The sequence below is a fragment of the Carassius auratus genome, unplaced genomic scaffold, assembly GCF_003368295.1.
Source record: "Carassius auratus strain Wakin unplaced genomic scaffold, ASM336829v1 scaf_tig00214657, whole genome shotgun sequence".
NCBI classification, from domain to species: Eukaryota; Metazoa; Chordata; class Actinopteri; order Cypriniformes; family Cyprinidae; genus Carassius; species Carassius auratus.
Window position 1 is genome coordinate 276,653 of NW_020527754.1, and position 12,969 is coordinate 289,621.

Consider the following 12,969-nt stretch of genomic DNA (forward strand, 5'->3'; position numbering starts at 1 on the left):
TGCATTTTTCTAGGGTGCCACTATAGTTTTTATTTTTATTGTATTTCAGTATTTTAGATTCCAAATAGCTTTTATGTTGTTTGTCCATAAAATTAAATTGAACCTATTTGTGTGTAGTTGTTGTTTGTTTTCAATAAAGACAATATTTTAACTCCATAAGGACGCATTAAATAGATCCAAACTGACAGACTTTACTTTTTGGAAAAGTAGCTTCATTTATTAAATCATCAACACATCCACTACCAAACAAAAATCTGGGCCAATGTTTTTTCCTTTTCTTTTTTTAACTGAATGAAATAACAGTTTTTATTTCGCAAGAACGCATTCAATTGTGCAAAAGCGGCAATATAGACATTTATGATGTTAGAAAAAGATTAGAAAGATTTCCATTTCAAATAAATGCTGTTTTTCACTTTTTATTCATCAAAGAATTCTGGAAAAAAAATGTCTGCTGAAAATTCAGCTCTGCAACAGGAATGAATTATATTTTTCAAAACATAAACATCATTAAACTAGAGTTTGCATAGCTGGAAGTGTTTGCGTTCACATACTCGTTTGTTTCAGACCTTCGTAGTGAAGATGCTGGTGTGGGTAAATAAAAAAAAAAAAAAGTTCTTACACAACTTTTCACTGTTTTCAGTGACAACACATGCACTGAAGCACCTGTGCGCATTCGACATGCAGTGAACACAAAAATCACCATGCAGAGACACAGAAACAGTGCAGTGAACCACTATGATGTTTCACAGTGTTGTGGCTGGTTTTGGGAGTGATTTCAGTGTTATTATTTTAACAAACCCTTATACCTAAGGGTTGCTTTGACCTTTACTCTTGCCTTAACGTACAGCACTAAATAATCATGTTTCACTTTCTTCTTCTTGCCACAAGAGGGCAGAGCAATAGAGCTAGATGCCAATGCAAACAAAAGCTTATTTCTGTTGTGAAAGATCACAATAAATTAATATTCACAAAACAGATTATCAGAAGCTCACATAAACCTCAGTGGTTAAACTCAGTGCATTTGATCTTTGGGAAATTATGTCAAATGCCAGTTTATGTACGTTTGTAGATTTATTCAAAACAGTGAGGTTAAGTCTGTGGAGTAATGTCAGGACAATAAATGTCCAAAAGCAAAGATGGTATAAAATCAGAACTGTATGACCAGATGTCCTGTCTCACCTTGAATCCTCATACCTCCCATTTCTATCGCATTCTGCCGGCACTCTTTAAAAACCAGGATGAAAAAGAGAAAAATAGTTTAGAGGCAAGAAAATCGGAGACTCAGCTGATCAAGGAAAGAAAGATAAGACAACAATAGCTTTTCAGACATCCTAGAGCATCAAAGTTAGAGAGAACGCCAACAACAGATACAATTTCCTGTGTAAGAGGAGAGGAACATTGGACATGCACTTAAAAATTGACCTGTGTGGAGATATAAAATGGGAGAGGAGAAGACAGAGGGTATTACAGATACCCCCCCGTACCCCTATGATTCAACTTCCTATTCTAAATAGATTCCATGCAGTGGACACAACTGAGCTCATTTTGTCTGGTAAGTAAGAAAAAACATGATTTAAAAGGAAGGGCTCTTATAATAAAAAAAAAAAAATAATAATGTGGGGTAAGCTGTGCCACTTTTTACCCAAGCTGTCTGCTGGGAAGGGGAGAAATGACAAAGCTTTAAAATTAATATTGATAATAATAAATATTTGTTCTTTATTTTTGACATATTATATCTGGATGTCTGCTATTAAATGATATAAGAAATAAAGCTGAAAGCTATTGTTGACACAACTTACCCCAAACCACATGACACACTTTTCCCTTTTGGGAAAGTTGCTTCAATGAATAATGGCAATTTACAGTACACTTAAGATTTTATATTGTTACAAAACATTTATTATTTCAATAAAAAAATTTTTTTTTAGCTTTCCATTCATCAAAGAATTTTGAAATAAGATGAGAATGAGTTCTGAAGCATCACATGAAATTAATAATACTTAAATTAATGTTTCATAATATTACTTTTTTTATATATATATAAATGCACCCATGTGGAGCAAAAGTATATTTAAAACACAAAAACATACAAAAATCTGACTTTTTAATAATAGTGTATGATGTATATCTGGGGTAATTATATATCAAATAAATATATTTACGATATGAATAATTCTAGCATAAAAATTATTTATTTTCAGTTTAGACAGCAGTATATGATGGGCTGTTTCTGAATGCATGTTAATGTGATAAGCAGTGCATAGTTCTCTAGAAGCCACTGATCGGAAATCTCCCTTTTTATGACATCAATGCTACACAATACAAAACACACTAAACAGAGATATATTCATTTGTAAGACATTAATCATCCATTGTACAAAATAAAATATGTACTAGAAGAGTGGGAGAGGTCACGGGCAGAGAGCAGAGGTCAGAGGTCAGAGGAGAGGATGCTGGCGGGTAAGTGCTCTTATGCTGCCTTTGACATGAACATCCCTGTAACTTCTGAAAGGAATATTACTGGGTAAAATCACTGCCAATACCGAGCACCCTTCTGTATCTAAACTGAGGAACGAGTGAGATTTATTTTCTTCTGTAATCAGGCCACAGATGCAGATGCTGTCACTAGAGTTTCATTTGTTTATATCCCGGTATATTCTTTTAATATAATTAATATACCAGCTTCCCTTCAAGAGCAGAGTCCAAACAAAATAAGCCAAGTTTTCTCATTTACATAGAACAAGAGCCTGCAATGTCTTTAAAAACTCTTGATAAGTATTATCTGACCAACTTCTGGATTACAGAAATCAGAAGTTCTCCATCCAAAAAAGTCATAACAGCACTGTTGGGAATGAAAACGCTGGGATTGCGAGACCACCTGGACGAACAGTATGACAGGGTAGGTCAAGAAGGAAGAGGTGGAATCAGAAAATCCTGGACAAATGCTACTTCTAGAGGTCTGGCGCATGATGGGTGAAACTGGGAAAGGGTGGTTGTCGCAAAAGGCAGTCTTGGTACCTTAACTCCAGAAATCTTGTAAAGAACCCCTCAATCACCACATCTGTCAGTTGCTAAATTAAGAGCCCAGTAGGGTGGCCTGAATTACACAACCAAGAGCAAGTCTGTTACCATATCGCAGGAAATGCATGTGCTAATGATGACCTATATAAACATCACAAAACCCATCAGGAACAAACCATATTTCACACCAAAAAAAGAAAAAGAAACAAATTTCTCAAATTTTTTATATTAATTTAATAATAACTTATTTTAGGACCATAATGGATTTTTGCACAACATTTTCATATAAATTAAACATTTAACTGCTAAATAATCATTACTGTAATACAGAAAAAGGTTCTCATTACTGTAAAGCAAAAAGAATTGAATTACTATTAAAAAGTTAGAAAATGATTTAATATTGTATAAATGGTCCAGTATTTATATCATGGTAGTATTTGTTGTACTGCATTAAATTTAGGTGGATTTAAAGAAAAATCGTTGTATTACTATATCACAATATTATAATTAAAAGGATAATAAATTAAAATTAAAATACATTTTAATATTTAAATAAATAAAATCAGAGAATCAACACAAATGAAGACAAATTTAAATATATATATATATATATATACATATATATATATATATATATATATATATATATATATATATATATACATATATATATATATATATATATATATATATATATATATATATATATATATATATATATATATATATATTACAAGACTCAATAAATATCAGATTTAAATAATGAAATAAAATAAAATAATTTCCAATTTCTTTTGAGTTTAGTTAAAATGTAACCCAGGTATGTTTTATTCAGTTTTTATTTTAAGTTAAGTTAAGGAGAATTCATTGATTTTATAGGGATATCATCGTAGTAATGTTCCCACTATTGAATGCTGGAGGATATTATCTAAATGTGCAAAACACACACAGCCTTCCTTGAAATAAGGCGTGAATGGAAGATGAGGCTCTAATGTATCAAACTGTAAGGAGACGAATGAATCTACTGTGCTCAGTTGTAACCTGTGAACAGGCATGCATGGGTGATTAGTAATGTCTGCCATGTGCTGCTCATCAGAAAACAGCAGAAGTCTCAGGCATGCTCAGTCGCACTCCGATTAAGAGACAGTGAGTCACAAAGGTGAGTGACAAACGATTAATCGAAAACATCTTCACACTAGTGTTAGAGTTTAACTTCATATCCCTAGTAAACTGCACACAGCCCACCGAGGGTCCTACCTTTTGGTAAACCTGAATGACATATTTCTAAAAAAAAAAAAAAAACAGAAAACAGAGACAGTGATCATCTAGAGTAGATGTGTCGTCTCTTGAGGAACTTTAGGGGAGTCAGATGCCACTGCCACTGATCTGGGGTTGTCACAAATAGTTCTAATATGCCAAAACCATCCAGTGTTGGGAAGTCAAAGCTACTAACTGAACTACATTTTTCAGTAGTTTTATAGCAGCTGTTTACAAAATAAGAACTCTTTTGAATTAACAAACCACTTCTAAACGAAGCACTAATCAAACTATTATGGTAGCCTGCTTCCACCACAGAATGAAAAAAAAAAAAGTTGGAATTGCGAGATATAAAAATGATATATTTCGCAATTCTATTTATATCTCACAATTTTGTCTTCTTTTCTCAGAAAACAAATTCCAAATTGTGAGAAAAATTAGAATAGTGAGATAAAACGTTTTTTTATTCTTCGGCAGAAACGTTTCCATAAACGGTTGCATTGTAATGCTCATAAGTTTCAAATTCCCAAACTCCAAATGAGAACATTTTCATTCTTATTCCACTGAAAACCGAGTTCCATAGGGAATAATGGTTTGTTATAGGTGGACTCAAGTGTTTGTTTACCTGCGCGTGAGCTTGGATGTGAGCTTTGTGAAGAGGTTTGTTGATCCGCGGCTCCGGGACTGTGAGAGCGGCGTGGCATCGTGTGATAAGGTTGGAGAGGCTGGGGGTCCGTTATAGGTGGCCGTGCGTCGCTCCCTCAGCTGGCCTCCGTGGAAAGTGCTGCGGCTTAGCGTGCCTCGTGGGAAACGCAGGCGGTCCGGGGGAGTCGCGCTACTAATGCTGTGGGTGGAGGCACCGGGGTTCCGCTGACTCGTCTGAGCCGCGCTCGTACTGAAGAGAGAAGAATCAGGGTCACAGTATGATGAAATAGGAAAATCAGCAAACAACTCTTGTACAACCAGCTGGTCTTTGGACACTTCAAGAAATTTAAATTGAATTCTGTTATCATTAACACATCTTCATATCATTCCAAACTTGTATGACTCTTTTTTTATCTTTGGAAGACCACAGAAGATATTTTATATTTTTTTTTGTTGTTTTTACAATATAAGTCAATGGCACAATATTTTAGATTTCGAAGTCAATATTTTAAAATACATTAAAATATTTTATTTTGTGTTCTGCAGGTTTGAAATAACATGCGGCTGAGTAAATGATGTGGTGTTGATATTATTAACAAAGTATTACAGATAATTTTCGTTAACTGAAATAAAGCAGAATTAAAAGAAAATATAACTATTTGATGAAAAATACTTAAACTAAGATGTTGAAAATAAGATTAAAGCACTACGGTTACTAAAAGTTAAATACAAATAAATGAAAGCTAAATAAAAAATTACAAAAGCAATTTTTTTTTTTAAACTAAAAGTCTAAGGGGAAAAGTAAATAAAAACTGAAGATATAAAAAATAAAAGTCAATTCAAAATATTCATAAATACTATAAAAGTATACAAATAATAATAAAATGACAGAGATTATGCCTGAATTAGCATTTTAGAAAATAAAAATGAAATGTAATTTATTTAAGCAACTATCCCTTTAAACCACAGTTACACGTCATGGAATATTACAACAGAATGTAACAAAATAGCAAACCAAAACAATAGATCTGCAAAAAAACTATGCTAGACTTTTTCTCAGAAATAATGAATGTGCTTGCATTTAATAAAGCAGTGTTTTCTTGATTTTTAGTGGATATATGAAGTCAGTTCTCCTCAAATTCACACAGGTTTCCAAGCAGAGCAACCACAGGTTTAGTTCCTCACATTAATTATGAACATATTCTACATATTTTAGTCTGGTTAAGTCGCTATTATAGGTCTTCAAAATAACGAACATCTATAATAGTGACTGATAGAGCCCTTTAACAATACGTGCACAAAAAATCTTTATTTTGCATATGTATTTCTTGAACACTAGAATGATCAAAATAATCATAATATATCTCAACAGTCCTTTCACTAGTCATTAAGTAGGTTAATGTAGTTTATATCCTATATTAGTGGGTTTAGACACAAGGAAGTTAGTAAATGGTTTAAATGGGAATATGCAGGAAATCCTCAAACGTTAAAACGCAACAGAAGCTCCACGACGAGTCCTCCTGGCACTTTAGGGATGAGACGAGGGTCAGAGGGCGTTAGAGAGGAGTGCGATGGAGAGAGACACACTAAGATTAGAGACAGACGCTAAACTCGACTTTACTTGGGCCTGAAGAGATCAGAGGTGCCGTCGTTGGGCGGCAAGGTTGTGCGGCAGGTGTGTCCAGAGGCCGAGAGTGACGTGGCCTTTTGGTGCCGCAGACGGACTGAGGCTGATGAGCTGGCGAGAGCAACAGCGTACGCCGTCGGACTCGTGCTGACACATCCCGACATTTTACTCAGGCTGGCCAATGGCAGGCAGGCAGATAAACAGCAGTGGGATGGATCAAACATAGTATTTACAAAGAAAGCAGAGCATATGAGATAAAAACTGTGAGCAGAGAAGAATACAAAGAGAGAGTAAATATAGGATACGGATGGATCACGATGATCGACAAGTTGTTCAAAACTGACTAGTCAACATAAATGTGAGTCTGATTGAATCTCCCCATATAAAGGGTTGGTTTTAGGCCAAATAAAAAAAGAACAAAAAAATCTTCAAAAATGTAGTGGATGAGGATAAGTAAAGGATGATAAATTGCTCACTTTTGATTGAACTATTCCTTTAAGACTAGTCCACTGTTGCTTTGAATTTTGCATATCCTTAATATGGGATTCAGCACATAGTTTGTCTCTCTCTGTGGACTGCATGGTAAAGCGAAGCGCTTCGGCATGGCAGACTGGCACAGCAAGGTTTTAATACAAACATCCCAAATGAATCTGGAGGAAGCATGTCGTGGTTTGCCCATATATGTCATATTCTCCATCTGTATTTCCACAGATCTTCAGCCAGAAAATGAATCAATATTCAATATATAATATATTTTACAGCCTTAGATGTTAAAATTCAGCTATTTAGTTTAAGTTGTACTTGATAAAGTAATGTAATGTAATGTAAAATATTAAAGGGGTCATATGATGCGATTTCAAGTTTTCCTTTCTCTTTGAAGTGTTACAAGCTCTTGGCGCTTAACGAAGATCTGTACAGTTGCCATATGTTGTCCATATGTTCACATGTTCACGCAAAGAAAGAAAGCGTCCTTTTATTCTCTCTGGTGCCACCGGTGCCATTTCGTGGAGAAGCTGTGTGTTTTATTGTGAAAGTGAAACTACTTTGTTTGGCCTTCTAAAAGAGCACGATATCCGCTTCGTCATGCCTAGAGCTGATCTGTGCTGGTCGCTGAGGAAATACATCAACTTCATGCTGTGGATCGCCAGATCGGCTTTCACTGTGGACGAAGTGGATTCCAACCCGGGGTCGTCACATGTGGTTGCCGCAACCCCCAGACGCTCCTTCATCGAATCCACCAGCCGTTCCTTGTTATAGCCGCCGGCTGCCACTCACTTAAGCCACTGTCCATTGCTCTTTCTTTGCAAGGACAGTCTGGCACCTTACTCACAGTATGTAAGTTTGTTTTCATATGTAAAAGATTTGCAACTGTTGATTCAAACGTGAGTTTTGAGCAGTGTAGAGTTGCACTTGTTGTTTGTAATTTCATCGATCACAAATGCAGACATGGTTTTAATGTTTACGTGGCGCGATATGCAACGGAACATGTAAAAAGACAGTATAAGTCATTATAATAAGTAATTATGTTCCCACTGGATGCAACAACTGTCCTGTTATGCTGATGTTCTGACCAGGACACGGCATAACAGTATATGTTCAGGGACGTAACATAGATGGCCAATCAGAGCACACCTCGCTTTTCTGAGTGATGAGCCTTGTAAAAAAATTTCCCATTTCAGAAGGCGGGGCATAGAGGGCAAACAATGTACATTATGTGGAAAAGAATGTTTTTTGAACCTTAAACCACATAAACACATTTCATTGCACCAAATACACAAAATAATGTTCTTTTTAGCAGCATCATATGACCCGTTTAAACCAAAGCTCCATCTTCAAATACTGCATTGGGTGATGGGGGCTAACAGATGACTCTCCACAAACATTTATGTAGGTGTTGATAAGAGCAACAGTTTTTGTGAAAATATTTGGTTGAGGGAGGATAAAAAGACGTAAGTAGTTCCTTGTTGTCAGTCACTGTTTTGATCAACATGGAGGTGTTTCCTGTAAACCGGTGTTAACGCTGAAAGGCAAAAGGGAGATTCACAACTTTTGACCTAAAACTGAGAGGTCTCAGGGGCTCACCTGTTCTCTTTGCCGTTCTGGACGACGGAGTGACGATCTGCAGCGTTCCTCTCACTACACACGTATGTGTTTCTCCTGGTCATACCGCTAGACACAGAATTGCTCTGCAGAAATAAATATTATAGTGTGAGTCTTAACTGTTTTAAATGAAACACCAAAATGAATTTTTTTATTTAGCCGAAAACCTAAAATAAATTTGTTTAATAATCACATAATTATGTTTCTACACCAATTAGTTGTTAAAATGGAAAAAGAAAAAATTATGAACATTAAGGAACATCAAAATCACATTTATTATTTGAAATTTGTTATAAACTTTTTTTTTTTAAGTAGCAAAGCACTAATGTTTAGTTAAGTTTTGTTCATGCATCAACTAAAACAGCATAGACTTAAAGATCTCGGTTTAAACTAAAAGATAGACTAAAAACAAGAAATCAATATTTATTACACCTGACATTTACCTGATTAAAAAGTACTCATTCCATCAATAATTTTAGCCCTCCAAAACTAATTTGGCCAAATCCCAAAAAAACATTTTCTGATGACAAAATTGTGTCGATTCATAAAATAACTAAACAAATTTTTTTATAAAGCTTTAGTACATTTTTTGTGTGTTTTTGTCATTTTAAGAATTATATATATATATATATATATATATATATATATATATATATATATATATATATATATATATATATATATATATATATATATATATATATATATATATATATAATATATTACATTTTAAGTACTTCCAGTTAAAATGAGAAATTTTGTCTTGGCAACTAGTTGAATTTATTTTTTATTTTTTTGCATTTTATTCCATTTCATATTCCATTTCACAAGGTTGATTTTATTTTTAATGGTACTAGTTTTAGGTAACTATAATAACCCTGGTTCCAAATTGTTAGATTCTCATGAATTCAATTTTGTCATACAAACAACGACATTACAAGAGATCTTGGGTGTTACCAACTTACCCCAGGGGCACCGGTGCTCTTTTTGCTGTCAGGAATGTCGGCCTTGTTTGGATTGTTGGCGTTGCCCAGCATGGGGCTCGGTGGAGTCATGCCACGGCTTCCAGACGAGCTGCTCTTCCGTGCCTGTGCACTGCCCTCCTCTTTATGGTCACTTTCTGCAGAAGTGGTCTGACTTCTCTTGGGGTAACCCACAGAGGGAACGGTTGGACCAGCTGTAGAGGTGAGGAACGGAGATTAGCAAGAAAAAATATCTCACAGTAAGCACCATGTAAAGCCCAAAAAACATGCTTACCCTGGTCACTATAACGACGCTGTTTCTGGTTGGAGGAGACGTTCTTTTGGACTTTGAGGTGAGATGGTGACTGGCCGTTATTGTGCTCACTATTGGGTCTGGCCTTTGCCAAAGAGAGGTTACTGCTGGAGCTGGAATCACTCACCTCTAACTGTGATCACACAAAACAAAACATAAAAACTGCATGAGGCGACAAAAAAATCCCCCTTTTTTGTCTGGATGAAAATGGAGGATTAATGCACAGTGAGAAATTAGGGAAAGTAACTGGCTAATCCAGTTTAATAAGATAACCAGTGATACGGGTTTAGAATGACTGACATGCTACAAGTTTAAAACATTTATAAACAGATGTAGCCAGATGTTTGACTACGGCTATAAAGACTAGGCCACACTGCAGCTCATTCTGTTTCCTGTCTGCTTCAGAAGGAAAGTATTGTCTATCCGACATGACCTTTATGGGTGGGTGAATCTAAAATCGATGACACCACAATAATAGAGCAGAGTGCAACTAAGTGGTAACTCATTGAAATAAAGGTACAGCAATTTCCATGACATTTTGTAAAGATTACGTCAAATACATGAGTGAAATTTTTATTTTGTGCTTCCATTTCCAAAGAGACTATAAATCTGCAAACAAAGCAACTGTATCGTTGCAACAGTATATATGTATTACTTGCTGGCCTAGAGGCTGAGACTAAGTGTCAAATCACACGAACATATCTTACTCAAACACACTGCAGTTCAAAAGTAAGATTTAGTTAGCAAGAGTGATTTCAATTAATCAAATGCCACATTAAAAAAATGCTGTTCTTCTGAACCTTCTACCATTTAAAGAATATATTATATATATATTATATACTATATTTATAGTATATAAAGTTTTACATTTAATTTTTTTCATACAATGCAGACTAGCTGAACATAAAAGACTTAAAAAAAAAAATTTAAAATCTTACCAAATCCCACACTCCTGAACAGTACTATATGCTCTAATTTAGCTAGATCTTTAACCTCCAACTGTGCATTGCAACCAAACTGCCTTAAAACAGGCATGTGAACTGACTCACCTCAGTGGACTTCCTTCCTAAAAGCAGGTAAGTAGCCGTGATTTCGTCGTACTTCATCCTGGTTAGAGATTCGTGGATTTCCTCCCTTGAGTAACCCATTCCTACCATAATATCTGCAACAAACCATATGCCAACAGTCAATGAAAGATACTGTTACCAGTTAGTTGAGAATCAAAACTGGTTTAGTTCTTCAAAAGCCTAAACAAGCTCAATAATGGCACAAGAATAAACAGCGTTGCAGCTTTTAAAAACAACTGATAAAAACCTGTGCATCTAGACCTGTGCATATTTGTGCACAAAAAAATCTGAAAACTGAGATACATGAATCTAAATGCCATCCTAGAACATCGAAAACACGTTTTAAGGTTTATTACAAATTCTTCATGGACAACGTCTGGCTACTTTTGATCTCAGCAGCCCTCATAAGTAAAAAAGAGTGACCTAGTATAATTCCTGGTATCATTTTAGCTTTAATGTGAAAAAAGTGATTCAATGATGTTACAGTTTCACATGCTAGTTTCATGTGATAGCCTCGGCTCAATTGAACTGTTCCTGCACTAGCTGTGAATGCTGTTCGGGACGCAGAACTGGGGCTCTGAGGTCAATTGAGACGGGCCTGCAGCAGCAGTGGAAAGAACAGGGCCTGTCTGGCATCAGCTACCATCGACCCCTGCACGCCACTGAAACCCACAGGCACAACAACCACTATCAACATCACGTTGAAGAAAGCATACCAGACTAACAGCTTCTGTGGACCCCAAAAAAATGGTGTTAGACTCTTAGGACATAAAGCAATGCGATAAAGCCAAACCATCCAAATATTCATATCTCCCTTAATGGCACTCTGGCTCACTTCCATGAAAACGCACTAACAACAATAAAATGATGAGCAGGCAGGAAAGCTCTTATTACTTCTCTAAAGCTGGATTCTGTTTTGTCTACCCAGCTAAAAACGTGAATGCTAACATGCATTGCTGCGGTGGTAACAAATGTCAGTTCTAGGGTAGCCTTAAAATATGCAGTTAAACTGGACTTATTATTCAGGTACATTATCATTAAAATTTTTGTGGTCAGAAAGATTTTATTAATACTTTTATTCGATAAATAAGTATATGCATTAAAATTATAAAAGTGACAGTAAAGATTTATAATCTTTTACAAAAGATTTCTATTTCAAGCAAATGTTCTTTTGAACTTTCTATTAAAAAAACTAAGCAGCATAATTGTTTTTAGCATTGATAATAATAAATGTTTTCTGAGTAGCATATCTGCATATTAGAATGATTTCTGAAGGATCATGTGACACTGAAGAATGGAGTAATGATGCTGAAAATTCAGCTTTGCATCACAGGCATTAATTATGTTTTAAACACATTAAAATAGAAAACAGTTATTGTTTTATCGTATATGTTTTTACTGTATGATCAAATAAATGGAGCATCAGTGAGCATGAGACATCTTTCAAAAAAAATATTTAAAAATAATCTTACAGACCCCATAGTTTTGCATAGCTAGAAGGGTTTGCATTCACATACTTGCATTGAAAATGTTTTATACCTAAAATTAATGACCCTTCCCCTCATTTCTGAAACAATCGGGTCTAACTGGGAAGTTTCACATTTAAAACTAAGAGTTCTGCTTTTTTTATTCAAAACAACTTTGTGGAAACAGCAGTAAGGAACATGCCATCATCCACAATTGGTATGAATTTGAAAACAAAAACAAAACAAACATTTACAAATAAAGATCCTTTAATTTTTTGCATGTAAAAGTCCCATTAGACTTAGGCTCAGTTTCTACACATGCATGTAAGAGTGCCGATTTCATACCGATTCTCTTCTGATCTGAGATGTCGAGCTCCGGCTCCACAAACGGCTTGAGCTCGTCCTCATCACAGCCTGCGTTGATCCATCGATCCTTCATGATTTGCTGAAACAGACATAAAACAAGGGCTGTGTGAGAGGTTCTGCTAGATCATGAACATGCATGATTATG

The 12,969-nt window shown here is 35.3% G+C and overlaps 1 protein-coding gene across 14 annotated transcripts in view; it reads right to left on the bottom strand.

Annotated features, from left to right (window-relative positions):
• The window catches only part of LOC113092584 (MAP/microtubule affinity-regulating kinase 3-like), a 56,539-nt gene that overhangs the window by 1,622 nt on the left and 41,948 nt on the right, over positions 1–12,969 (bottom strand). For 2 of the 14 annotated variants that reach the window (XM_026258217.1, XM_026258213.1), the window contains exons 10-18: positions 12,804–12,903; positions 10,975–11,087; positions 9,908–10,058; positions 9,616–9,827; positions 8,633–8,736; positions 6,545–6,724; positions 4,904–5,173; positions 4,279–4,305; positions 1,180–1,224 (exon numbers count right to left, since the gene is read on the bottom strand). In XM_026258217.1, the coding sequence (XP_026114002.1) occupies positions 1,180–1,224; positions 4,279–4,305; positions 4,904–5,173; positions 6,545–6,724; positions 8,633–8,736; positions 9,616–9,827; positions 9,908–10,058; positions 10,975–11,087; positions 12,804–12,903 (1,202 nt within the window). The remainder of the gene's footprint in view (positions 1–1,179; positions 1,225–4,278; positions 4,306–4,903; positions 5,174–6,544; positions 6,725–8,632; positions 8,737–9,615; positions 9,828–9,907; positions 10,059–10,974; positions 11,088–12,803; positions 12,904–12,969) is intronic. The other 12 variants (XM_026258228.1, XM_026258215.1, XM_026258223.1 and 9 more) reach the window with 6 other exon arrangements.